General features: G+C 43.9%; 1 protein-coding gene across 1 annotated transcript in view; it reads right to left on the reverse strand.

The window, feature by feature from the left end:
• The window catches only part of LOC148036979 (ADP/ATP translocase At5g56450-like), a 48,021-nt gene extending 20,839 nt beyond the window's left edge, over nucleotides 1-27,182 (reverse strand). Inside the window, exon 1 of the mRNA XM_087675935.1 lies at nucleotides 26,638-27,182. Coding sequence (XP_087532061.1) covers nucleotides 26,638-26,868 — 231 coding nt within the window. The 5' untranslated portion in view covers nucleotides 26,869-27,182. The remainder of the gene's footprint in view (nucleotides 1-26,637) is intronic.
• Between the last annotated feature and the right edge of the window lie 262 nt (nucleotides 27,183-27,444).

The raw sequence follows: 27,444 nt of genomic DNA on the forward strand, positions 1-27,444 counted from the left end.
CATGCTAACGACAATTGCTGGCGACATCATCATATGCTGCGATCTAATCATGCAGTCATCGCTAGCCACATCAGACACAGTTTTAGCATGCTGTTTACAACAGACTCAGTGCAGTTTCCAACCTCCGATCGGTGGTACACTGCACACAAGCTCTTAACCATTGTCTAAAGACAAGAGTACAGTGCCAATCCCATCAATGCTACAAGCATGGTTATTTCCAAGATACACCTTTCCATAATTACCTGCATTGAACATAGGAAAACACTCCAAGCAAGGAGTTACATGGAAAGAGGCACCAAAGTCTACAATCCAAGTCTAAGTGACACCATCATCAACTGACAAAAGTGCATCAATCACATCAGCCTTGGTAATCTGCATATCTTGCATGTGACATACAAGGACATCATAAACAACTGCACATAATACATCAGCCTCTATATCTGAAAGCTCCTCTATGACTACACTAGAGGCTACATTTACATTTTCTTTGCCTTTGGCTGCCTCAAATACATCTGTCTTATCTTCCTTTTTCTTTTTATCTCCTACATTCTTCTCTCTCTCTTGTTCCTTCTTATAATGCCTGCAATCAGGTTTCTTGTGGCCCTTCTGACCACAGTGATAGCAAGTAATGTCACTCTTTTCCTTTCCTTTGCTCTTGCTCCTGTTTCTCTGCCCTACATTCGCATTTTTCTTTTCAGCCCTGCCTCTTACATTATAAGCTGAGTTTATGCCTTCTCCACTAGACATACGTCTAATTTCTTCATTCAAGATAGGACCCCTCACCCCATCATATGAGAGATTGGGGTTATTGCTGAGTGAAACCACCAAGGTCTCCCAAGAGTCACGCAGTGCCATGATCAAAAAGATCGCCCTCAACTTATCATCAAAGTCCAAATTTGCATCTTTGAGCTGATTTAGAATCCCTGTAAATGCACTCGAGTGCTCAGTTGTAGGCTTTGACTCATCCAGTCGCATATTCACCAACTTGTGCATTAAATACACTTGATTAATAGGTGTGGTGATCTCACAGGTAGTTTTCAGCTTCTCCCATATTGCATAACCTGTATCTAAACCCTTAATGTCTGTCAAGATGTCATCAGTGGCACCCATCTTTATGTAAGCCACAGCCTTTTTATTTACTTTGGCCCAATCTGCATCAGACATTAGTATGGGTTTATCCTCCTACAAAGCATCCTCATAATCCTTTAGAAACAAAATGCCTTGCATACGGTCTTTCCAAAGGACAAAGCCATGACCATCAAACTGTTTGACCTCCATCAAACTCTTGATGTCTAAACTAGAAGAAGTTGCAGCCATTTTATCACGAACACAAGAGTAAATGCACTAAACTGCAGAAGCACAAACTAAACCAGCAAAATACACTATTGTTATTTCTCAACCAATAATAAATCTCTATTGTTTGTACATGAACCAGCCACCACACGGGCAAAAATGCAGAAATTTATCAAATTCTGTGCAAATCCCCAAAATTTCAAGTCCAAAATTGCATAAATGTCAGCTAGTTTGACCTAGCTGAGCAAAACTTTGCCAATACATGAAAAGCCCCAAATTTCTTGGCTCCAATGTCAAGAAATTTTGCTCAAAGGGGCAAAATTCTGACTAATTTGGCAAAATCCCCAAATTAATTGAGGTCACAACACGCAATGTCTGCAATTCCTAACTTCAAAACCACTAGCGGGCATAAGCAGAGTCAATTCTAGAAAAAGCCCCAAATTTTTGGCTCAATTTTGCATAGAATTGGCAATTGTGCTTTCACACATGAACCCCCGCCAAGAGTAAGCTATGGATAAAATGATTAAGGGGAAGATTTGATTTTTAACAAAGAAAAAAAAGAACTTTACGTGACCTGCGTTGACCAGTCAGGCGTCACGTCGCCTCCACCTGACTACCCGCCTGCGCTTGGGCTGACGTTGCGTATTTCGCCCGGCTGCCCTGGCCATGTCGTGACTACTGGTCGACGCAAATCCAGCAGCCGTCACCTTTTGCAAACCAATCACGCCACAAGCTTGCTTCTATCCGCCTGGTTCGTCACCATGCCACCAGTCGCCTGAACTGTTCGCTTGCAACTGCTTGACACACAAGTCGCCAAGAACTCCAGCTGTCTATTGGTCGTCAGCACTATCAGTTGATCCCATCAAATCTCGAGAAGCGTGCGGAACCTAACGCTCTGATACCAGTTCTTGGGGTTATCAGCTAAGAGTGACAGAAGTTCGAGGAGGAGTGAGCATGTGTGACGACTGGAGAGAGAGAGAGAGAGAGAGAGCAGGGTCAAGTACCAACAATGTGTTGGTACACAAAGAATAAAATGTATTTATACTTAGGGCACATAAGGGTACATTCACATGTACAATGTGTGTGTACTATACACGAAGCTTAAACCGGCCCTTTATCCCAACAGTGTGGCAGTTCCAACCTGCGTTTTGGTGTTTCTGCATCTCCTCTTGGCTAGGCAACTGCATTCTCAAGCCATTTTTGCTGTCTCATGCAGTTTTTGGCCGATTTTTTGTCTTTTCGCAGCAGATTTCTTCTTGTTTGGGTCAAATTTTGGTGAATACTCCATGTGAACTCTCATTTTCTGCAGTCTGTGCTTGTGGTTTGGCTGTGTTCCATCTCCAAATACCTTCTTTTCTCTACTTCTCTTCTACATCCTCTACAGATGGCTCCTCCGTGCACATCCACTGATGACATGCTACATGGAGATTCTAGTGAGGCTTTTGCAGCTTCCGAGAGAGATTCGAAAACGAAGAAGTCAAAGACCCAGTGTTACCATAATGGGAAGAAAGGTCATTTACGGAAGGACTGCAAATAGCTAGCAGCTTCTAGGAAGAAGGAGAAGACAAAGTGGGATGTGGACTCTGCTGAGAAACCCTTCACCCGCAGTTTGCGTTTTCGCATTTTTGTGTTTTGCATTCAGGGTTTGCGTTTAGGGTTTGCAGCCCCAAAAAGGGGCGCCACCCTAGGCTGACTATGCCTATTTATAGGCCACTCTCTCATTCATTCCTTACGGCTGATCCTTTAGTCTGTCACTCCCACTCTCTCTTCGTCAGTCTTCTGACACTCTCTCTCTTCCATCATCTCTCCCTCCTCTCCTACCACCATCTCCGCATTCTCCTGGCGCCAGCCTTAATCTCAAGTTGGCTGCATTTATGGTGGCATTGTGCTCCTCTTCAGCTGTGGTGTCCATCCTCCATTGTTGGCGACAACATCTTCTATGCTCCTACACCTTGTGTTTGGAGTCCACACTCTCTTGGCATCAGTATCCACCCTATCTAGCGTCATCGTCCACCCTTCTGGCGGCTCCACCTTCTTGCATTTGGCTGCCAGGGAGGTTCCTCACCATCTGGCGCCTCTCTCCAGCAAGCATCACCTTCATCAGAGGCAGTTGCACCTTGCATTTGGTTCCCGATTGCTTCCCACCCTTCTGACATGACTCCAACAGCTAGCGTCACCTCATCAGGCTTGCGTTTGTAGACGAAGGCTTCATCAACTGTCTCCCTGCTTATAGGTACCACTCTTCATTCCTGCGTTTGCAGATTCAGATGCTCCTCACCCTTCGACGGCAATCTCCCTCCTCCAGGTGACACCTCCTCATCCTACGTTTGCAGACTCTAAGGCTTCTTCGGCAATCTTCTTGCACTACACGGCTTCCTTTGTGCTACTGCACCCTTGTATCAAATTCACTTTATCAGCATGATTCATCTTTCATCATCTTTTGTGTTACTTTTCTCTCTCAGTGTTTGTCGTACACACACTATGTCTTCCCCCACAAACCCTATTGTCTCTCTAGTTACTTAGTCATTTTGACATGGTATCAGAGTCAAAGGTGCTGAGAGAGCCACAAAGATCTTCATCAGAGAAGACAAAGAGCGGTAGTGGGTTCGGCATCAACATTTTATTTCTCTATCATTTCCACTGCGCATTGGGAGATATCCTTTTTCTCCCTCCCACCCTCCCTTCTCCAGTTTTCAACTTCGATACCATGGCGTCTCCACAAACAGATTGCCCTTCTACTGGGTGCTACTACTACGGCACGAACGGTCATCCCACCGAAGACTATTGACTTTGACCTTTGCTCCCCACCCCCCCCCCCCCCCCCGAAGTATATGCGTTTTCCACCAGGCACTCCTTGTGCCACCTCTCCTTTCTGGGCCACAGAGATCGTTCTGCATCGGCTATCGGAGTATTATGCTCAAGGCAATAAGCCACAACTGACGCGCACTAAGTCCTTTCAAGCACAGTGAGGCGATAAGTCCTCCTGGAGACCACCCCATTGCGCAGTGGTTTCCCCCACCCACTTCCGGGTACAATGGCTTCCACGGCCCACATCTCCTCCACAATCCACTCTCCTGAGAGCCCGAACTATTCCCCACCCTCTTCCACTCAGGTTCAAGAGGCCGCTTTTGGGTGCTTTCCAACATCTTCCGAGCCCCAAATACCTTCTTCGACACGACCAGCGGTACTTCCTTCGTCATCAAATGCTTCGCAATCCGTGAGCCATGAGTGGTTGGATTTCCTTTCTCTCTCAAATTGGAATTCAAAGGGGGATTTTCTTACTTCACCCTCAAAGGGGGCTTCCAATTCTTCTTCAACTTCAGAGGGGGCTCCTACTTCTACTCCTTCAGATTCAGAGAGGGAACCTATGTGCCATGAAGTTCTTCACACACCACCACCTTTCACTTTCGAGAAGTGGCTCTCCTTTGAGCAGTCATTTCCTCTACTCATACCCATGATCTAGAGGATCTACCTAGATCGGGGCCCTTGAATCTTCAGCAACGACTTCGTGGCTAGGCCTTTGTATTCCTTCCAGTATGGAGTCACGGAGCTAGTGGCTTCTCTCCCGAGGTTGAGTTTCGGGTTCTACAACTCATCCAAACTCCCGACTATCTTCAAAGGTCTCCTTTCAAGTGGTATTCTCAGAATACACGGTGGATCTTCTTCGTCCCTTGGTCAGCATGGAGCCAACTCCCAAGATCGAGTACGGGCATATCCTTATGGTTCTTGGCACCACACAAAGTCCGACATTTCTCCTAAGCATTGCATGTTTTCATCATCTTTATACTAGGGCACTTGGGCAAGTAAACAATTTCCCCACGAGTGACATTGTCCAAGTGGAACCTACTGCATGAACATTCTTTAGCATGTAGCATTGCATCTCCACCTCACTCTTCTCTTGTTCCCCTTTTTGGGCCTGAGAAGGGGTGTTGAGAAACCCTTCACCCGCAGTTTGTGTTTTTGTGTTTCTGCGTTTTGCATTTAGGATTTGCAGCCCCCAAAAGGGGCGCCACCCTAGATTGACTGTGCCTGTTTATAGGTCACTCTCTCATTCATTCCTTATGGTTGATACTTCAATCCGTCACTCCCACTCTTTTCATCAGTCTTTTGACACTCTCTCTTCCATCATCTCTCTCTCTCTCCTCTCCTACCACCATCTCCACACTCTCCTAGCGCCAACCTTCATCTCGAGTTGGTTGCATTTATGGTGGCAATGTGCTCCTCTTTGACTGGCGACCATCCTCCATTGTTGGCAACAACATCTTCTGTGCTCCTACACCTTGCATTTGGAGTCCACACTCTCTTGGCGTCAGCATCCACCCTATTTGGCATCATCCTCCACCCTTTTGGCAGCTCTACCTTCTTGCGTTTGGTTGCCAAGGAGGTTACTCAGCATCAAACGTCTCTCTCAAGCAGGCGTCACCTTCATCAAAGGAAGTTGCACCTTGCATTTGGTTCCTGGCTGCTTTCCACCCTTATGACGTCACTCCAACAGTTGGGGTCACCTCATCAGGCTTGCATTTGCAGATCGAGGCTTCATCAACTGTCTCCCTGCTCGTAGATACCACTCTTCATCTCTGCGTTTGCAGATTCAGAGGCTCCTCACCCTTCGATAGCAATCTCCCTGCTCTAGGCGACACCTCCTCATCCTGCGTTTGCAAACTCAGAGGCTTCTTGGGCAATCTTCCTGCACTCCATGGCTTCCTTTGTGCTACTGCACCCTTGTATCAGATTCACTTCGTCAGCATGATTCATCTTTCATCATCTCCTGTGTTACTTTTCTCTCTCAGTGTTTGCCATACACATTGTGTTTTCCCTCACAAACCCTACTATCTCTCTGGTCACTTAGTCATTTTGACATGGTATCAAAGCCAAAGGTGCTCAAAAAGCCACAAAGATCCTCCTCATCAGAGAAGACAAAGACTGGTGGTGGGTTCGGCATCAACAATTGATTTCTCTACCATTTCTTCTACGCATTGAGAGATATCCTTTTTCTCCTTCCCACCCTCCCTTCTCTAGTTTTCCACCTCGGTACCATGGCGTCTCCACTGACAGATTGCCCTTCTACTGGGTGCTACTATTGCGGCACGAATGGTCATTCCATCGAAGACCGTTGACTTCGACCTTTGCTCCCCACCTCCCTAGAGTATATGTGTTTTCCACCAAGCACTCCGTGTGCCACCTCTCCTTTCTAGACCACACAGATCATTCTGCATCGACTATCAGAGTATTATGCTCAAGGCAATAAGCCGCAACCGACACGCACTAAGTCCTTTCGAGCACACGCAGGCTCTAAGACCTTATGAGGCGATAAGCCCTCCTAGAGACCACCCCACTACGCGGAGGTTTTCCCCACCCACTTCTAAGTACAGTGGCTTCCACCGCCCACATCTCCTCCACAGTCCACTCTCCTAAGAGCCCGCGACTGTTCCCCACCCTCTTCCACTCAAGTTCGAGAGGCTACTTCTGAGTGCCTTCCAGCTGCTTCTTCTGAGCCCCAAATACCTTCTTTTGTACGACTGGCACCACTTCCTTCGTCATTAGATGCTTACAGTCCGTGAGCCATGAGTGGTTAGATTCCCTTTCTCTCTCAGATTGGGATTCAAAGGGGGATTTTTTTACTTCACCCTCAGAGGGGGACTTCCAATTCTTCTTCGCCTTCAGAGAGGGCTCCTACTTCTACTCCTTCAGATTCAAAGAGGGACCCTATGTGCCATGAAGTTCTTCACACACCACCACCTTTCACTTTTGAGGAGTAGCTTTCCTTTGAGCAATCAATTCCTCTACTCATACCCAGGATCTAGAGGATCTATCTAGGTCGCGGCCCCTGGGTCTTCACTTTTGAGGAGCAGCTTTCCTTTGAGCAATCAATTCCTCTACTCATACCTAGGATCTAGAGGATCTATCTAGGTCGCGGCCCCTAGGTCTTCAACAACAGCGACTTGGTGGCTAGGCCTTCGTATTCCTTCCAACATGGAGTCACGAAGCTAGTGGTTTTCCTCCCGAGGTTGAGTTTCGGGTTCTACAACTCATCCAATCTCCTGACTATCTTCAAAGGTCTCCTTCCAAGTGGTATTCTCAGATTACAGGGTGGGGGCTTCTTCATCCCTTGGTCATCAGCATGTAGCCAACTCCCAAGACTGAGTACAAGCATATTGTTGCATCGCGGAACTCCAATTTCAGTCGCCTAATGTAGGGAAGCACGAGAGGCTGTCGTTTCACCTCCCAACCTCGCTAAGGAAGATGCAGGAAAAAAAATGTGTCTCCCCCTGCTAGCCGTCCATCTCTAATGAGTTATACTAATTTTATAACTCACTTACTTCCTAAGCCCCTTGAACCCTGTATGGGCGCCCAAGGCCCCCGGACGGTCATCTCTCGTGTTGTTTCCGCCATGCTCATGCCGAGTTTGCCCATCAGTTTACGGGTGCTCCGCCGTGCTCATGCCAAGTTTAGTATCCAACTTCCTAAATACAGCGCGCCAAAATTGACTATCAAATTTTCTATCCCGATCAGAAACTATATTTGCCGGAAGGCCATACAATCGATATATGTTCTCTATGAATAATCTAGCCAATTCTAGTATTTTAACATCAGTTGAAGCTGGAATAAACTTAGCCATTTTGGTAAACCTATCCACAATCACCCACACAAAGTCGTGCCCCCTCTATGTCCTAGGTAACCCAACAATAAAGTCCATGGAGATACACTTCCATTTTCCCGAAGGAATCTCTAATGGGTGGAGAAGTTCTCCCATTTTCAATCTTTCAGCTTTATTAACCTGGCACTTATTACATTTGACCACATAGTCAAGGACATCCTTATTCATTACAGGCCAATAGAACTACCTTTTAATAAGACTATAAGTCTTATTAACTCCTGGATGTCCCGCACTAGGGGTATCATGACACTTAAAAGAGTATCTGGCGCCTTATTTTTTCTTCATCTTTCGGGACACATATCCTACCCTTGTAGAGTAAATAATCATTATCAATGGTAAAATTCTTCCACTTGAATCCCATTTGAGCAACCCCTGATGCTCCATTTCCTTGTTGAGCATCCTTAGATGTTCCTTTCTCAGTGGAGGCCCTTACATTTGGATCCCCATTTTCAATTGCTTCCCATATGTTGGATTATGCCGGATCAACCTAGCATTTCCCTTTTAAGGATTCAAGCAAAACGGAAGAAAATTGAGTATGCATTTATGATGGACATTCTGCTAAGCGCATCAGCCACTATATTGTACTTTCCTTTTCTATACCTTATCCTATAGTTGAACTCTTGGAGGAGTTCGGCCCATCTGGCTTTACGCCCTTGTAGATCCGGTTGGTCATTAAGCCACTTAATGCTTTCATGATCCGACAAGATCAAAAGTTTGGCACCGTACAGATAGTGCCTCCATTTCTTCATTACATGCACTATTGCATACAGCTCCCTCTCATAAACAGAATAATTCCGTTTTGCACGGTCTAATTTCTTACTTTCAAAAGCAATCGGTCGACCCTCTTGTAATAAGACTGCGCCTATTGCACTATCACTGGCATCAACTTCAACCACGAATGGTTTATTGGGATCCACAATTAATAGTACTGGAGTTGTAGCAATAGCTACTTTAAGTTTTTCAAAACTTTCATTTTGATCTGTTCCCCAATTAAAGCTCTTCCCTTTCCCTTTAAGTTGGTCCATCATTGGAACAACTATCTTAGCATAAATTTGAATGAATCTACGATAAAATCAAAATAAACCTAGGAAGATCTGCAGCTCTTCCAAGTTCCTTGGAGATGGCCATTCAATAATTGCCCTTACTTTTTCTGGATCCATCTCGATTCCCTCTTTTGAGATAATATGCCCTAAATATTTGACCTCTTGTGCGAAGAATTCGCATTTAGTTTTCTTCGCATAAAGGGAATGGGTTCTTAACAATTGGAATACTAACCGTAAGTGTTCCAAATATTCTTCTCTTGATTTACTAAAGATCAAGATATCATCCAAGAAGACTACTGCAAAGCGTCCTAGATAGGGTCGTAACACACTATTCATCAGCTTCATAAATGTAGCTGGTGCATTTGTGAGGCCAAAAGACATCACCAAAAAATTATAATGCCGTATCTAGTACAAAATGCTGTCTTAGAAACATCCTGGGCCTTAATTCTTACTTGGTGATAGCCTAACCTTAAGTCAATCTTGATGAAGAATTTTGCCCCTTGTAATTGATCAAAAAGATCTTCCATTCTGGGCATAGGAAATTTATTCTTCACCGTTATCTTATTAAGTGCTCTACAATCAACACAAAGTCGCATAGAGCCATCTTTTTTCTTCACCAATAAAATTGGCGAAGCTAAGGTGAATTGATGGGTTGTATAAACCCCTTATCAAGATAATCCTTCATTTGTCTTTCGACTTCTTGGTGCTGTGTTTCACTTAGCCTGTAAGGTGGTTTAGAAACAGGGCGTGTATCTCTATCCATGTCAACTCCTTGTAATTGATCAAAAAGATCTTCCATTCTGGGCATAGGAAATTTATTCTTCACTGTTATCTTATTAAGTGCTCTATAATCAACACAAAGTCGCATAGAGCCATCTTTTTTCTTCACCAATAAAATTGGCAAAGCCCAAGGTGAATTGCTGGGTTGTATAAACCCCTCATCAAGGTAATCCTTGATTTGTCTTTCGACTTCTTGGTGTTGTGTTTCACTTAGCCTATAAGGTGGTTTAGAAACAAGGCGTGTATCTCTATCTATGTCGATTGGGTGATTTACATCACCCCTATCTGGTGAAAGGCCACTAGATAAGTCAGATGGAAACACATCTTTAAATTCATCTAACAAACCACTTAATTCATTATTTGCATTCAACTCACAAGCATAAGAAAATCGTTGCTTTATATTATAAGAAGTAAAAGTGTCATGTACAGGGAGGGACCATAACATATATACCTCACAAGCTTCCTTCTTCATCAACTTCTGTACTTCAAAGCAACACATCAGAGGGTTATTAGATACCGCATATTCACCTTGAATCACAAAAGTCTTACCATCCCTTTCAAATTCCAGTGTATTATGATGATAACTACGCTTTAAGGATGGTTCCAATCCCCATAGCCACTCCCTCCCAAGAGCGATATCGGCCCTTTCCATGTTCATGATTTGGAAATCAAGCTTATCTTTATATCCTTGGATCTCGATTTCCAAATTGGATACCATTGTATCCTATATTTTGTTATCCTGACCTCGTATCATACAAACAATATATTGATGCTCACACTTTTGTTAGGGAAGTTTCAACTTTTTGACAAGTGCATAACTTATGAAATTGTGGGTCGCAGAGTCATCAATCATGACTCTAACCCTCTTCCCATCTATCGATCCATGCACTCTACAACAACTGGCACCAGATACCACCAAGTACTTGTGCAGCATAGCTTATAGCAACTTTTGCCTTTGACATCCCGTGATTTCTTCGGGTCCCGGGCTCGTAAATTTACTTTAACCCCAGTTGCACCTCACATGTGCATCATTTACTTAATCATGTGATTAAAAATTAATCCACATGTTAAGTGAGGTGTCAAAAATACATATCCTCATGACACTTAGGTAAACTCCTTTTCACTTCCTTTTTACAGGCCTTATCTAGTCCCCTTATAAATCCTCGTCTTTTGAAATTCATCTATTCCTTCCAATTTGAGGATTATCTCACGATACTCCTCAAGATATGTCAATAAAGGTCTTCCCTTTTGTCTGACAAAATCCCAATCTTCCCAATTTCTTTCCATTTCATTTTCAAGAAGGAATTCTTTCAAAAAGACCGATTCAAATTGAGCCCAAGTTTCAGGTATTTTATTTGCCTCCTTTAAAGTTCTCCACCAATTATATGCTTTTGGCCCCAAGGTTAAACTGGCCTCGAGTGCTTGGAGATGTGGTGGAGTATTCTTTAATTTGTGCAAATCCTCCCATTTTTGGAGGAAGTTAAAGATAGTGTCTTTGTTTCTATCTTTTTCTTCCCCATGAAACTAAGGGGGTTTCATATCTTTTAACACTGGGCTATCCCTCAGCTTTTGGTGGGGTTTCCTTGGGTCTCACATAGTCACATCTACATCTTTCGATGAAGATGGAATATCTGAGACCTTTGCTTTACTTTTATCCCTTTCGGCCCTTTCTAATAATAAGGCTAATTGGGATTTTATTTCGGTGAGTGCTTGAGTTAGCAACTCCATTTGAACCCCCCGTGCTTACACACGAGCAGTTAAATCATCAAATTGCTCTCGTGTAGCAAAAAATTCTTCCCAGTGTTCTTCTTGCATTTCAGTTTCATGGGGATCCAACATAGGGTGGTCCCCAGAACTAGAGCCTTTCATTGCACCCTCTCTCTTTCCCCTCCATCTATACACTGGAATTTGAAAGAAAATATAAAAAATTTGCAGACAAAGGTGGGGCACTTCCCTGTATTGCATCTGCTTGGTTCTAGTTTTCAGCACGCTGGAAATTCCTGAAATTCGGTGCGGCATCCAAGGTTGTAAAAAGCTTCCACGGGCAAGCCGATTGAAAATTCGTCTTTTTTCTAGTTGCGAGATCGCAAGCGCCTACGTTAGTTAGCTACTCCTAACCGAGTGGGTGTTAGGCTCCCACGATGTGGGGTCTCAACCGCAGTGAGAATATCCCCCTTTTCTCTGCATCGGCAGGACAACCCTTTCGGGTCTGCATATCTGCGGCTTGGATTTATTGTGTCGCCAGTAACCCGAGAAGGGGGGAATTTTGCGGCGGGAGTGGCGGATGTCACCAACCACGTGTACTAAGATTGCGAGGTCGCTTGGCCAATGGCCCTGTCACCGGCCACGTGTACTAAGATTGCGGGGTCACTTGGACAATGGCCCTTAGCAACGTCGCCCGTCTCCAAATCACGAGTGGACGAGATCATTGTTGCCTGTCCCTAAGTCATGAGTGGCCCTTAGCAGCGGCGCCCGTCTCGAATGGCGAATGGCTCTAATACCAGTGTTGCATCGCGAAACTCCAATTTCAATCACCTAATGTAGGGAAGCATGAGAGGTTGTCGATTCACCTCCCAACCTCGCTAAGAAAGATGCAAGAAAAAAAAACATGTCTCCCCCTGCCAGCCGTCCATTTCTAATGAGTTATACTAATTTTATAACTCACTCACTTCCTAAGCCCCCTAAACCCCGTATGGGCGCCCAAGGCCCCTGGACGGTCATCTATCGTGTTGTTTCCCCATAAGTTACATTTATAAATGTAACACATATCCTTATGGTTCTAGGTACCACACAAAGTCCGATATTCCTCCCATGCATTGCATGTTTTAATCATCTTTGTACTAGGGCGCTTGGGTAAGTAAACAATTTTCCCACAAGGGACACTGTTAAAGTGGCACCTGTTGCATGAGCATTCTTCAACATGTAGCATTGCATCTCCACCTCACTCTTCTCTTATTCCCCTTTTTAGGCCTGAGAAGGGGTGCTAAAAAACCCTTCACCCGCAATTTGCATTTTTATGTTTCTGCGTTTTGCGTTTAGGGTTTGCAGCCCCAAAAATGGGCACCACCCTAGACCAAATGTGCCTATTTATAGGTCACTCTCTCATTCATTCCTTACGGATGATCCTTCAGTCCGTCACTCCCACTCTCTCTTCATCAGTCTTCTGACACTCTCTCTTTCATCATCTCTCTCTCTCCTCTCCTACCACCATCTCCACACTCTCTTGGCGTTAGCCTTCATCTCGAGTTGGCTACGTTTATGGTGGCAGTGTACTCCTTTTCAACTGGCGTCCATCCTTCATTGTTGGTGACAGCATCTTCTGTGCTCCTACACCTTGCGTTTGGAGTCCACACTCTCTTGGCATCAGTATCCACCCTATTTGGCGTCATCCTCCACCCTTTTGGTGGCTCCACCTTCTTACGTTTGGCTGCCAAGGAGGTTCCTCACCATCTGGCATCCCTCTCCTGCACCCGTCACCTTCATCAGAGGCAATTGCAGCTTGCGTTTGGTTCCTAGCTATTTCCCACCCTTCTGACGTCCCTCCAACAGCTAGTGTCACCTCATCAAGCTTGTGTTTGCAGACGGAGGCTTCATCGGCTATCTCTCTACTCGTAGGTACCACTCTTCATCCCTGTGAGGCTCCTTACCCTTCGACGACAGTCTCCCTGCTCAAGGCGACACCTCCTCATCCTGCATTTACAGACTCAGAGGCTTCTTAGGCGGTCTTCCTGCACTCCAGGGCTTCCTTTGTGCTACGGCACCCTTGTATCAAATTTACTTCATCAGCATGATTCATCTTTCATCATCTTCTGTGTTACTTTTCTCTCTCAGTGTTTGTCGTACACACTGTTTTCCCTCGCAAACCCTACTCTCTCTCTCGTCACTTAGTCATTTCGATAGACTCCTCCGACGAGTCATCATCTGCCTCAAACTCAAGACTCCGATCCGACATGGAAAGAATCAGCTTCTTCGGATCTCGGGAAGGGCTTGATGGCCCCTTGCTCAACTGCTTTCTAGTGGTGGTGATGAGGGCATCCCTCATCACTCCTCTAGTGCCAGAGAGGGAGTGTGAGAGGGTGGTGAGATAGGGCAGCCGTGCCTCATATATACATCTATACAGACCTGACACATCGACCGAAGTCTAGCAGGTTCAAATCTTGGAGCTAAGATTGACATCCACGTGGATGAAGGCTATTTATTTGACAGAGAGCGGGCTTGGCTCCTAGTCTTGAGCTCACATGAGAGAACACTTTGGCGGTTTGGCCAAAGGCGGGGAATCCATGGTCACATATGTTCTAGAGGCATTTTTGACAAGATGGTCATGTATGCTACTGAGAGACATTGGGACAGACAGAGATATGCTATGATCTTCTCTATTTTCAGGAGCTGGTACGATCAACCTTGACATCAGGTTCTCTCCGAGGCACCTTGGTGGTGGCTTGATCACTCACTGCTTGGGTATCCAAGGTTCTACTTGGTGGTTCTATGTTGTATGGTTTATGATTCATTATCATTGTACCATTGTATTGTATCACATCACCCATGATCTGAGAGAGGGTGTTAGCAAATATGTCAGCTCGTGTGTGAGTCTATGCATGTAGAGGCTGGGACATTATTTAGGATATTTTAGGAATTTTTTATGGTCTTCATCTTGGTCATATTTAGCATTTATTACTGACCGACCGGCATTAAATGCTGTTGGGAATAAAGGCTAACCATGCCTTTTACCGTGTTCGGGTGTGAACGCATCCTTTCACTTTTGTGCTTTATATATATTCAAAACCTAAAATGTGGTACACAAGTCTTTGTACCAAAACATCAAGTGTCGGGCTCACTTTCTCACTCTACTGCTCTCAACTCTCTGCACCTTCAATCTCAGCTTAACTCACAAACAGACCTGCACAACAAACTGGTATCAGAGCCAACAAAAGGCAGCTCAGGAGTGCACGCTTCTCAAGGTGCAATGAATAGGCGTGAGCTAGACAGTTGCAGGCTGGGCGAGTAGTCGACTCTGCAGTCAGGTCGACACAACTAGACAGGCAGCATGTGAGCCGAAGGAAGTTGACACGCAGGCAACACCATGCAGGTCGAAGGCATTAGGCGAAGCGACCAAGAGCAATCAACAGTCGATGGGGCTGCGATAGCTATTGCGCAGCTCAACACCAAGCGAGCTGACGGCACACACGAGCAGGCGGAGCTGATGGCACACACGAGCAGGCGGAGTTGACGACACACGCAGACAAGTCAACGCATCGAGTCCGAGATTCGACAAACGTCCTCGTTTTCATCATTTTTTTGAAATTCTTGAAATTTTTTCTTCTCCCCTTGGCCAAGCGTTCATATGCACAAGCACAATTTGCAATTTTGACCCAAAAATTTGGGGCTTTTCTCGGATTTGGGGATTTTGATGTAGGGCACGACAATTTGACTCAAAAATTGCACATTTGGTACACCTTTGCTCGATAATTTTTGGGGCTTTTCGCATTTTAGTGAAATTTCTTCAATATCATTGAAATTTGTGCATATTAGACCCAGAAAATTTGGGGCTTTTGCAGAATTTCATCAAATTGTGCAAGAATTGCTTGATATATGCACTTTGGTACTTGAATTGATGCAATTTGAACAGATTATCCTCTAAAAATTTGGGGTTTTTGGCCCGAATTGTCAAATTTGTGCTCGGGAATACCTTTGGAGCAGAAATTACAGTGGTATTTTGGGGATTTCACATGTAATTGTTGGCTTGGTCTCTAATTGTGTCAGAAATTGCTTGAGGAGTGCAGTAAACAACATTTTTTTAATTCTGAAAATTCATTTGCAGATCTGAAATTTCTACAGTCTTGGGATTTTCATTGCTGGTTGTACTCTTGTGCATTGTGGTCATTTGTGTCATATTTGGGCTTGCCTTTAGTGATTGGTTAGTCAATTTGGGACTGCAAATTATGGCTGGAAACAATGACAGTAGTAATCTTTTGCACAATAAGAAGCTTGAGGGTGCCCATAATTTTGCAATCTGGCAGAAACAATGCTACAATGTCTTGGTGCAAAAGAAACATGTAAAGCCCATCAAAACAAAGGGAATCAAACCAGCAAACATGGAACAAGACGAGTGGGATGACTTGGATGAGCTTGCTCGCTCTACCATTGAGCTCTCAGTGTCAGACAACTTGCTCTTCAACATTGAGAAGCTGAATTCAGCATATGCAATGTGGCAAAGGCTTGAAGAATTGTATGCTCAGAAAAGTGTAGCCGGCAAGGTTTATTGCCTGAAAAAACTAATGGACTTTTGCATGAAAGAGGATATAGCCATGCATGTACATTTGAATGAGTTTAACTCAATTTCAGTCAGCTGATTGCTTTGGATTTTCATATTGATGAATAGTTCAAAGCTACATTCCTACTATGCACTCTACTTGAAAGTTGGGATACTTTCAGGACAGCTTTGAATAATTCAAATGCTCAGCTGTTATACTCTGATATGGAGAGTTCTTTGCTGATGGGAGAACTCAATAGGCAGAATAACTCAGCAAACAAGTCTTCAAATGCATTACACACTAGAGGCAGATTTTAGCATAAGAGCAGTTCTGAAAACAGAGCACACAGCAAACCTCATGGAAAGAATGTGGAGTGCCATCATTGTGGCAAAAAGGGGCACTACAAAAGGGATTGCTTTCAATTGAAGAAAGAGAAGGGCGAAAACAAAAACAATAAAGCCAACAAGGCTGAAAACAAGGACAGCCATCCTGTCCAAGAGCAATGGGAAAATAGAAGAGGTTAATGTAGTCACTCATGATAATGACAGTGATGGTGATGTACTTCTAGCTTCTTTTTTGGATGCACGTGCATTGATTACATATTCTGAAGATGATATTCACATACTTGATTCAAGTGCGTCCTTTCATGTCACATCACATCATGAGTGGTTCTCTGACTACAATGGTGTTGTACGTGGTATTGTCCACTTGGGGGATAACTATGCATGTAAAATTGCAAGCATTGGCAGTGTAAAATTGGAATTTCACCATGGCTCCGTGTTTGTTTTGCATAATGCGAGACATGTATCTCAGCTCAAGAAGAGCTTGATAAGCATAGGGCAACTAGATGATGAAAGCTATTACACCACCTTTGGGGATAGCAAATGGAAAATATGTAAGGGCTCCCACATTGTTGCCAAGGGGTCCAAAAGTGATACTCTGTATCCTCTGCATGTATCTAGTGTGCGTGACCATGTTGTCGCCATAACTGAGCAGCCAAGTGTTTCTTTGTGGCATAGCTGGTTGGGACACATGAGTCACTCTAGAATGAAAGTGCTCTCTCATTTGGATTATTTACTGTCTTTGAGGTATGCTGATTTTGAACAGTGTGATCATTGCATTTATGGTAAACAAGCTCAAACGTCACACAAAAAATATCTTTCTCTAAAGTCTTCACCCTTAGAGTTAGTACATTCAGATGTATGTCAAATGCCAGGGTTATCTCTAGGGGGAAAGACCTTTGTTGATGATGCCACACGCAAAGTTTGGGTCCTGGATAAATTTAAAAGACAAGGCCTTGGATAAATTTAAAAAATTCCTGGCCCTTGCTGAAAATCAGACCAGCAAGATGTTAAAATGCCTTCGCTCTGACAATGGTGGGGAATACGTGTCCAAAGCCTTTCAAGACTTTTGTGACAACAAAGGGATGAAAAGGGAGCTTACTACTCCTCATAATCCGCCCCAAAATGGTGTTGCAAAGCATATGAATAGGACCATTCAAGACAAGGTCCGTACAATGCTGTCACATGCTGCTTTACCCCATGGTTTTTGGGCAGAGGCTGTTATGGCAGCCGTACACTTAATTAATCGGTCACCAAATAGGTCTTTTTTTGGGGGGGGGGGGGGGGGGGGGGGGGGGGGTGGTTCCCCAAGAAGCGTGGTCGGGCAAGCCATCTTCGTATGCACACTTGAAAGTGTTTGGCTGCGAGGCATTTGTGCACATACATAAGGAAGAACGCAGCAAACTTGAGCCAAAGTCCTGTAAATGTATTTTCCTAGGATATGGTGATGAAGGTGAAATGGGGTATAGATTATGGGATCCCGAGAAAAGAAAAGTAGTATGCAGCAATGATGTCATCTTCCAGGAAGATTGCATGCACAAACAGCCTGAAAGAACAGAGGAGGTCCAAAGGGTTGTATTTCGGGAGGATGTACCAAAAGGACAGCAAAGAATTCCCATTAGACAGCAGCAAATACCCGCTGAAAATGTCCCTGAAAATGCAGGAAATGATGCTGTAAATGATCAGCAAGATCTTGCCCACAATGTCCCACAAATTCAGCAAGAACACGTGCACCTAGAACAACCTGAACCAGTTATACAGCAAGCCATACCTGCAAAATAGCAAGCTGTTAATGCAGATTTACAGGCTGAACAGCCAGCAAATATTGACCACTGCGTCCGTAGGTCGACCAGAGTGCAAAAACAGCCAAATAGATTTGTTCCTAGAGTAAACTATGTGGCTGATTATGTCATGTTAACAGATTGTGGTGAACCATCATACTTCCAGGAAGCAACGGACAGACAAGATAGTAAGAAATGGCAAAAAGCAATGCTATCAAAGATGGAATATCTTATGAAGAATGGCACTTGGGATTTGGTACATTTGCCATAAGGACAAAAAGTGCTACCTTGCAAATGGGTTTACGAAATGAAAGTCGCTTCTAGTTCTTTGCCCAAGTACAAGGCACGCTTGGTTGCTAAAGGGTACAAGCAAGAACATGGAATTGATTTTGATGAAATCTTTTCTCCTGTAGTCAAAATGACTACTTTGAGAACCATCTTGGGCTTGGTTGCATCTAAGGACATGGAACTCATATAGATGAATGTAAAAACCGCCTTCTTACATGGTGATCTGCATGAGAAAATCTATATGCAGCAGCCTGACGGTTTTGTTGCAAAGGGAAAAGAGCACATGGTATGTAAACTCAACCTGAAGCAGGCACCATGCGAATGGTATCACAAATTTGTTACATTCGTTCAATCTCAAGGATTTCATTATTCTCAAGTTGATCACTGCTTATATACCAAGAAGGCAGCAGATGGCAGCCATATTCTCTTGGTATTGTATGTGGATGACATGCTAATTGCAGGCAAGGATGTTCATGCCTTGGACTCCTTGAAGCAGAGTCTACACAATAGCTTTAATATGAAAGATCTTGGTGAGGCAAATCACATTCTTGGCATACGTATACTCAAAGACGGATCAAAGGGTCTTCTTTATCTATCACAGCAGGAGTATATTACCAAAGTTCTCCAACGTTTCAATATGGAGAGGGGAAAAGCTATCAGTGTACCATTGCCTCCATATGTGAAACTTAGTGCAGATGACAGCCCTACATCAGATGATGGGAAGGCTGAAATGGCCAAGATACCCTATGCTTCAGTTGTTGGGAGCTTGATGTATGCCTTGGTTGCTACACGTCCTGACATTGCATTTGCGGTGGGAGTGGTTAGCAGATACATGGCATATCTTGGCAAAAGCATTGGGAAGCAGTGAAGGGTATCATGAGATACCTTAAGGGCACAAAGGATTTGTGTATCTACTTTGGCAAGCAGAAGTTATCTATTGTTGGTTTGACGGATGCAGACTATGCTGGCCATCTTGACTGTAGGAAGTCCACTGCAGGATATGTGTTTATGTTCACATGAGGAGCAATCTCTTGAACATCTAGGCTGCAAAAATGTGTTGCACTATCTACTATAGAGGCAGAATATGTGGCTACCACAGAGGCATGCAAAGAAGCTTTATGGCTCCCACGTCTGGTGACAGAGCTTGGGATTACAAAGGTTCTTATCCTCCACTGTGATAGTCAGAGTGCTATCATGCTAGCACAAAATCCTGACTTTCACGCAAAGACAAAGCACATACAAGTGAAGTATCACTTTATCAGGGATGTACTTGACAGCAAAGGCATTGAGCGCTACTGCTCTCAACTCTTTGCACCTTCAATCTCAGCTCAACTCACGAGCAGACCTGCACAACAAATGCTGGCCGATCTGATCATATTGAGGACATATTTTTGTCCTATATATTTAGGCTTCTCCTCCTCACTCATCAATGACTCATGTGCCATCACACGTGTGGAGACTCCGGGGAGAGAGGTGCCAGTACTAGTGCCCACGCACCCAGTGACCCACTGTGGTATGTGACTGTCTCATGTTGGATATATGGATTCCATTTTCCGAGCATGCATCTGAGTTCTCATCTGTATTGTGTTCTTCAATATTCTTTCTTTCCCTTTCTCTTTTATTTTGTGTTTTAGCAATTTATTACAGCAGATGTTTATGCTTCCATTGCTGCTCCACTTCCGACATGGTATCAGAGCCCAAGTTCTTGCTCTTGCTGTATTTTCTTCGCCGATTTCAGGACTGTTTTGACCATTGCTGATCCGGTGATTGCTGCTCCAACCAGGCAACCTATTTTACCTGCGTTTTTGCTGGCATCAGCATCCATATAGCCTGCGTCAGCCCCTCTCCTGCCTGCGTGGCAGTTCTAGCTAATCATTTCGTTAAACGATATTCAAAACAAAAAAAAATATCTTCTAATTTTCATATTAATTTCAACAACCCATTACCTTCTTTATCCTCCAATTGAATACTTATATTTAACGTTTACAAAGCATAGATAAAAATGTACAGTCCTTGAGAACAAAGAGAATGTATTATTTCACACTAAGTTGAAGGGTCCATTTTTTATATCCATTCAATCTCCTCAAATTTTGATCTAGTAATTTAGACTATTATGTGGAGAGCTATTCGATGGCCTTTGTTGGGTGTAAAGCTATTAGTTGATAAAGAGAATAATGCAACTTCGATATCTCTAGTTGATGATTGTGAACAAATAAAGCATTGTGGTGTTACTGAAAATGTGGATTGCTTACATATGTATGGAGAAAGTACACCGTGAGATTGAGGATGGAAAAACGCTTATCAATTAGAAAGATCATGGTCCTAGGACAACCTACGTTTGGTGTTTCTGCATCTCCTCTTGGCTAGGCAACTGCATTCTCAGGCCATTTTTGTTGTTTCATGCAGTTTTTGGCTGATTTTTTGCCTTTTTGCAACAAATTTCTTCTTGTTTTGGTCAGATTTTGGTAAATACTCCATGTTAACTCTCATTTTCTGCAATCTATGCTTGTGGTTTGGCTATGTTCCATCTCCAAATACCTTCTTTTCTCTACTTCTCTTCTACATCTTCTACAAATGGCTCCTCCGTGCGCATCCACTGATGATACACTACATAGAGATTCCAGTGAGGCTTCTGCAACTTTCGAGAGGGCAGGTTCAAATCTTGGAGCTAGGATTGACATCCAAGTGCATGAGGGCTGTTTATTTGACATAGAACGGGCTTGGCTCCTAGTCTTGAGCTCACATTAGGGGACACTTTGGCAGTTTGGCCAAAGGCGGGGAATCCATGGTCACATATGTTCCAAAGGCATCTTTGACAAGACGGTCATGTATGCTACTGAGAGACATTGGGACAGACACAGATATGTTAGCAGTCAGCTCCCTACCACGTCAGTAGTGCCACATGGCAGTTTTGCCACGTGGTGGCAGTCGGGTAGTCCGACTGCAGTCGGCTGCATTAAATGGAGCCGACCTGCCTATTTTGGCATTTTACGAGGCATTCTTTTCAACCTTTTAAAGGCTGAGTTTCCAGCAGTTTTGATCACTTGTATCTGACAGATTTCAGTCTACTAGTGACGGGGACAGCACTCGGGCTGATGGAGGTCCTCAAGGCAAAGACATACGCACATATTCTCTCTGCTCCCGTGTATAATTCTGCATTCTTATATAGCATTCTTCACTACAGATTTTCTCTGTTTCACTATCTCTTTCTCTCTCTCTCTTTTCTCTCGGTTCACTCTTTGTCATGGTCATTCGCTTCCGCATCACTTCACTCTGAAATGGTATCAGAGCATTGAAGGACTGACCTAGGGTTGAAGAGGAGTTCCAGGTGATCATCGAGTATTGCAGGTGAAGATGTCTACAAAGACTGACGTGGAGTTCCAGGTGATCATCGAGTAGAAGGTGCCTGTCCTACCGGCTCTTCCATCGTATCAAAAGCTTAATGGCGACAATTACCATATCTAGCGAGTGATGATGTTGGCCATATTGGAGTCTTATGATTTGGCATAGCTTGTGATGGAGGAAATCAACCAGCACTCAGTGAGAGGAGAGTCCAAACTCTCTTCCAAAGCTCGTGTGGAGTTGACCAAAGCCTAGTCTCATTGGGACAAACCGAATGCCAGGATTCGTTCTTTTCTTTTTCTGTCTTGTACAACAGTCGTGATAGCCCATATAGAGCACTTGACAGTGGCTTGAGAGATATAGCTCGAACTTGACCAGATGTACAACCACATGACTCTTATGAAGAGGGTTTCTTTGGAGGTGTAGATGCGGACCCTGTCCGTGAATAAGTCTTCTTCGCTTCGGAAACACATCAATAAGCTTCGGCAGCTTCAGATGCAGGTTCAAAATGTGGGGAAGCCCATTTCCTCCGAAGACATGACGATCGCTTTATTATCCCAGTTGCCGCCACGATTTGGTACTTTTAATTCCGCTCTTATTGCTTCAAGGCGGGAGTCGACTCTTTGATGGGAAGCGTTGGTTCCTATGGTCTTGGACCAAGAGGAACAATTGAACGAACAAAATGCTTCTAAATCGGAGGCATTGGTTGGTCAAGCCTCTCAGAAGAAGGGAAAGGACCAAAAGAAGGAGGACATCAAATCCAAGAAGGACAAAGAGAAAGAATCGACATGCCATATTTGTGATAAGACCGGCCATTGGAAGAAGGATTGGCCCGACAAGGACAAGAAAGACACCAAGAAGAAGGACACGAAGGATTCTGGAGTGGTGGCTGCACCCTCATCAGTTGCTTTTCTATACTTAGCGGTCATCGAGGACTCTACACCGAAGACTTCTGATACTACGATGACAGCTCCCCAGGTTTGAGAGTGGATCGTGGACACTGGGGCCTCACGGCACATGACTTCTTCAACAGTAGGTGTTGCCCACTTGCGACCATCGCGTGGGCAGATTCTCATAGAAGATAGCTCTTCTGTGTCTATTGCTACATGGGGTGAGATACAGTTGATTCCCGATGGACATGGTGGTATCCACACTTCCGAGATGTTACATGTGCCAGGTTTAGGATATCATTTACTTTCGGTACATAAGATTTGTTCTCTTGGTCTCTTGGTGGAGTTTGACACTGATGCTATTCGCATTCTTGATCATGGATCGAGGAAGGTTCTCTCTTCAGGGTATAAGGAGAATGGCATCTACAAATTGAAGTCTTATTCCGCTCTTATCTCTCTTTTTCTTACTTCTCAAACACAGTCTGAGCTATGGCATGCCCGGTTTGGCCACCTGAACTATGAGTATCTTCAAAAGGCGTTGCGAGGATCGCTTGTTCGAGGTTTGCCGGACATAGTGGTGGGTCACTCGCCATGTGTCTCCTGCATTCGTGGGAAACAGCATAGGGATGAGATTCCCAATAAAGCTTCAAGGCGGTCTACTCAGTTTTGCCACGTGGCAGCAGTCGGATAGTCTGACTGCAGCCGGTTGCATTAAATGCAGTCGACCTGTCTATTTTGGCATTTTACCAGGCATTCTTTTCAGCCTTTTAAAGGCTGAGTTTCTAGTAGTTTTGATCACTTATATCTGACATATTTCAGCCAGCTAGTAACAGCAACAACACTCGGGCTGACAGAGATCGAGGTCCTCAAGGCGAAGACATATGCAGATATTCTCTTTGCTCCCGTGTATAATTCTGCATTCTTATACAGCATTCTTCACTGCAGATTTTCTGCATTTCACTGTCTCTTTCTCTCTCTCTCTCTTCTCTCTCCGTTCACTCTTTGTCATGGTCATTTGCTTCCGCATTGCTTCACTCTGGAAGGCAACTTGTCCTTGTTGAGCTAAAACACACTTCATAGCTGATTGGCATTCTTAAACAGCCCCAAAACACCGTTAATCAATGAAAAACATAAATTTGGTGTGAGATTCGAGAGAGTTTCAATGGTCCCCAAAACCCTAAATTTTGGGACAGCCTTCAACTATAAATAGACAAGCTGCACACCATTCAACCTCATCCTTTTTGCAGGTTTCTCACTCTATCATGTAGATTTGTCCAACCATCACCAACTACAGCCCATCACTATCCAGCCCTAGGCAGCCTTCTTTCAACCATCGCCCTGCTATTTGGAGGTCTCCATTTGTTGTATCCATAGTTGAGGGAAACTTTGGAATGGGAACAAAAACGGGAATGGGAACCACAATGGGAATAGGAATTTTCAAAAGGGGCGAAACAAGAACGAGAATGCCACATTATCTAGGGAAGATAAGGATTACATAATATCCTAGTTAATAAGATTTAAAGACTTACTTTAAAAACTTAAATTTATCAATATGCAAGAACTTATAGTTGTAAGTTGGAATATGTTAATAAAGCTATAAGCTAGAATGTGTTATAAGTTGGGGAGAGAAAGAGAGAGAGAGCTTGATTGACAGACTATGGTTGGAACCAGATTGTGGGCACAATCCTCATTTCAATTGTTCTTTTTTAATGTTCACATATGGAAGAATCAAGATTTTTCTTTTGTGAAAGGTCATGATTGAAAGGGCTAGTACATATCTCTTTTTACTTGTAACAGGTTGTATTGAAATGGCTCATTTGATTACGCTTGATCAACACTCAAAACAACACATTTGTGACCTAATATATTTTCTTAAAAGGTTCCAAACCTTCATTTTTTACCATAAACATTGCATCCTATTCCATGCAAACTTTTTGTGTCCCAAAACATTTTGGGTTTGGCCTAAAATAGCACGTGGTGCCATTTCGTAATTACGAAACGTTTCAATCTAGGAAACATGTTTCAAGAGATTTTGACCCTATTTCGACGTTTCGCCCCTTCCAAAGTGTCGTTTCAAGCCATTTCACATAACTATGGCTGCATCATCATAGCACCTCATAAGCCTACGTTTTCACTATCTCGTGCCAAGTGACAGGCTATTGCCATCTCTCCCACCAGACAACTACTACAATACCTACGTTTTTGCTGTCCAACAAGCCGTCTACATCAACAAACACCTCTCTTGTTGTCGCCTGACAATTCTCTGCCTCAACATGCTACCCTTCATTATTTAGCACTCTCTCATCCCCGACTGGTGGTTACAGCACTCAAGATCCATCTTTGGTGAACGTCACTCTTTGACACTCCATTGCTCTGCCCTTGGGCATTTTGTACACTGTTACATTCATTTATAGCATTCATTCACTTCAAAGCTTCTTCTCTCTATGTTTGTCTCTGTGTTTGAGTTCTGAGTTTTGTGTTTTATGTTTTGCGTTTAGGGCTTTAGCTTTGATTGTCACTATCTGAGCCTTTGTGTTTCAGTCTTGGTTGACATGCTACGTTTCCTCACTGCAAACCCTAGTATATCTTCACAATCCACTCAACCCATCTCATATTTTTAGGTCCTCCTAAAACCAACCTTCCTTCTTGGAAAGGGTGGTAGATGACCTGATTTACCTATGTCTTCGTGAGACTTTGATGGAGCTCACAACCAATAAATGAACAACATGATACACATGAAATGCTGACAAGTTTTAGCCTACGGAGATACACTAATTGCTGATGCTTCCAACTACCAGCAACTTATTGGATCCTTGATTTGGTTACTCGATAGTTGGATCGATCATTGTTTCCAATAGATCTACTTGCAAGACTCATGAGAGCCCAAGAAAACCTATTGGCAAGCTACTATGAGGATTCTTTGATCCCCCGAGGGTATCCCCGACCCTAGCATATACTATCCCATAGATCCAAGAAACAATTCCTTGGTGTTGCATGGATGGATAGATACCAACTAGGCTAGTGATGTTGATTTTCATAGATCTATCTTAAAAGTGGTAAAGTGTTGATTCTGGTTTATAATAAATTATTGCTTGCTATAATTTGTTGCTAATCAGGATTATCACCACCCTCTCCACCAAGGAAGGCTGGTTTCACTCGCATAGGCAGGGTCATTTATCTAGTGCTCATTGTTGATGATATCTCTACATGCACTCTCGCCTTTTCTTGATCAAAGGCACACACATTTGAGACGTCCCACGAGTGGATAACACTAGTGGCAAGGCTAACTAGCCTCATCTTTAGAATCCAAGGATCAATCTTGATGGTGAGTTTATCTTTTCATGTTTTGATAGCTTTGTTCTTCCCCATCACATTCAGAGGCATGCTATACAAGAGGAATTTCATTCCATTGAGAAGAATCCAATATGCAAGAAGTTGGTCCCATGCTCTTCAAGGTGCAAGATCATTGATGTCAGATGGGTCTACAACAGAAAGTATTAGGCTAATGGACAAGCACAAAGCTAGGGAGGTTTGTTGCCATGGATTTGCTCTACTGCCTAGACTGGACTATATGGAGACCTTGCCCCACAACAAGGATGACCACCACTTGGCGACAGCCCATCAAAATCTGTAACTCAACATTCACTGTCCTTACTCCCTCCCTCCACTCTGCCACTCCCTCATATCCCAAATGCAAGGTTGCCATGGTAACTTGTGGTCACAAAGTAATTCTCCTCTGGCAGTTGGCCAAGGCATGCAGTGCCCCTCTGAGAAGAATGGTCATGCTGATAGTGTGTTCATAGAGGATATCAGTAAGCAACCTTGACCCAAAAACAAAAACAATAATGACGAACTACCCAAAAGCTCTATCACCACATGCATCTTTGAGGCCATTCACATATCTGAAGCAGGTAGACCAGATAAAACAAGTGCATGATTAAAATAAAAATCGCTACATAAGTTGTATCACCTTGCATGAAAAATTGAGAGCCACAGATGGGTAATATCGCAGCACACTGCTGCCATTGCCTCTCCAAAGAGAAGACGCCCCTTCTTCCCTGGCAATTCTCGCGATGCAGTCCAACATCCCTTTGTAACGCTTCTGGTGACCACCTAATATTGCCATGTTCCCCTCCTGTGTTTGAAGAAGGAGCTTGGCCCGTTCTATTGGGGCAACGATGGTGTGAGCAACTCCGCCCATCGCTGCCCCTGCAAGCAGATCCCTTGGGAAGTTTGTCCATGCCTCTTTCCGATGAGCCAGAGCTCTTTCTAATAGGCCAGTGACTTTGCAGCTGGTTTTAGACCGAGCGTGCAACCTTTATCATCGGCTCTGAAGAGGGAGGAGGCATCAACGCTGATAATGATAGTTCAGCGTTAATTACTCCGTTCTGCTGCTTAGCTGCTGGACCTCTCTCTCTCTCTCTCTGTGTCTGCACACGCTGAGACCGAATCTTTCAAAAACAATGGCTTTACGAGTACTACACGAAACTGGTACACGAACTGCTTTTTCTTTTCTTTTATCGATTGATCATTGGATTATCTTTTTGGACTACTAGACGAAGAGATCGACAATGTGTTCCCTTTTCTGTTCCGATGCTTGGGCTTACAAGAAAAGCATCACCCACATGGCACATGTGGGAAAAGGCTCGTTGTCAACAATGGTCCCTCACAAGTAAAAAACAGAGGGCTTAAAAACGGGACACATGCCAATGGCTTAAAGGCAACCCGATCATGGAAAACACACAACTATTGTGCACTCGTGACAATGTTGGTCTTT

The sequence above is a fragment of the Lygodium microphyllum genome, chromosome 4, assembly GCF_053477565.2.
Source record: "Lygodium microphyllum isolate KBCC chromosome 4, Lygodium_microphyllum_v1.1.10, whole genome shotgun sequence".
Classification (NCBI taxonomy): domain Eukaryota; kingdom Viridiplantae; phylum Streptophyta; class Polypodiopsida; order Schizaeales; family Lygodiaceae; genus Lygodium; species Lygodium microphyllum.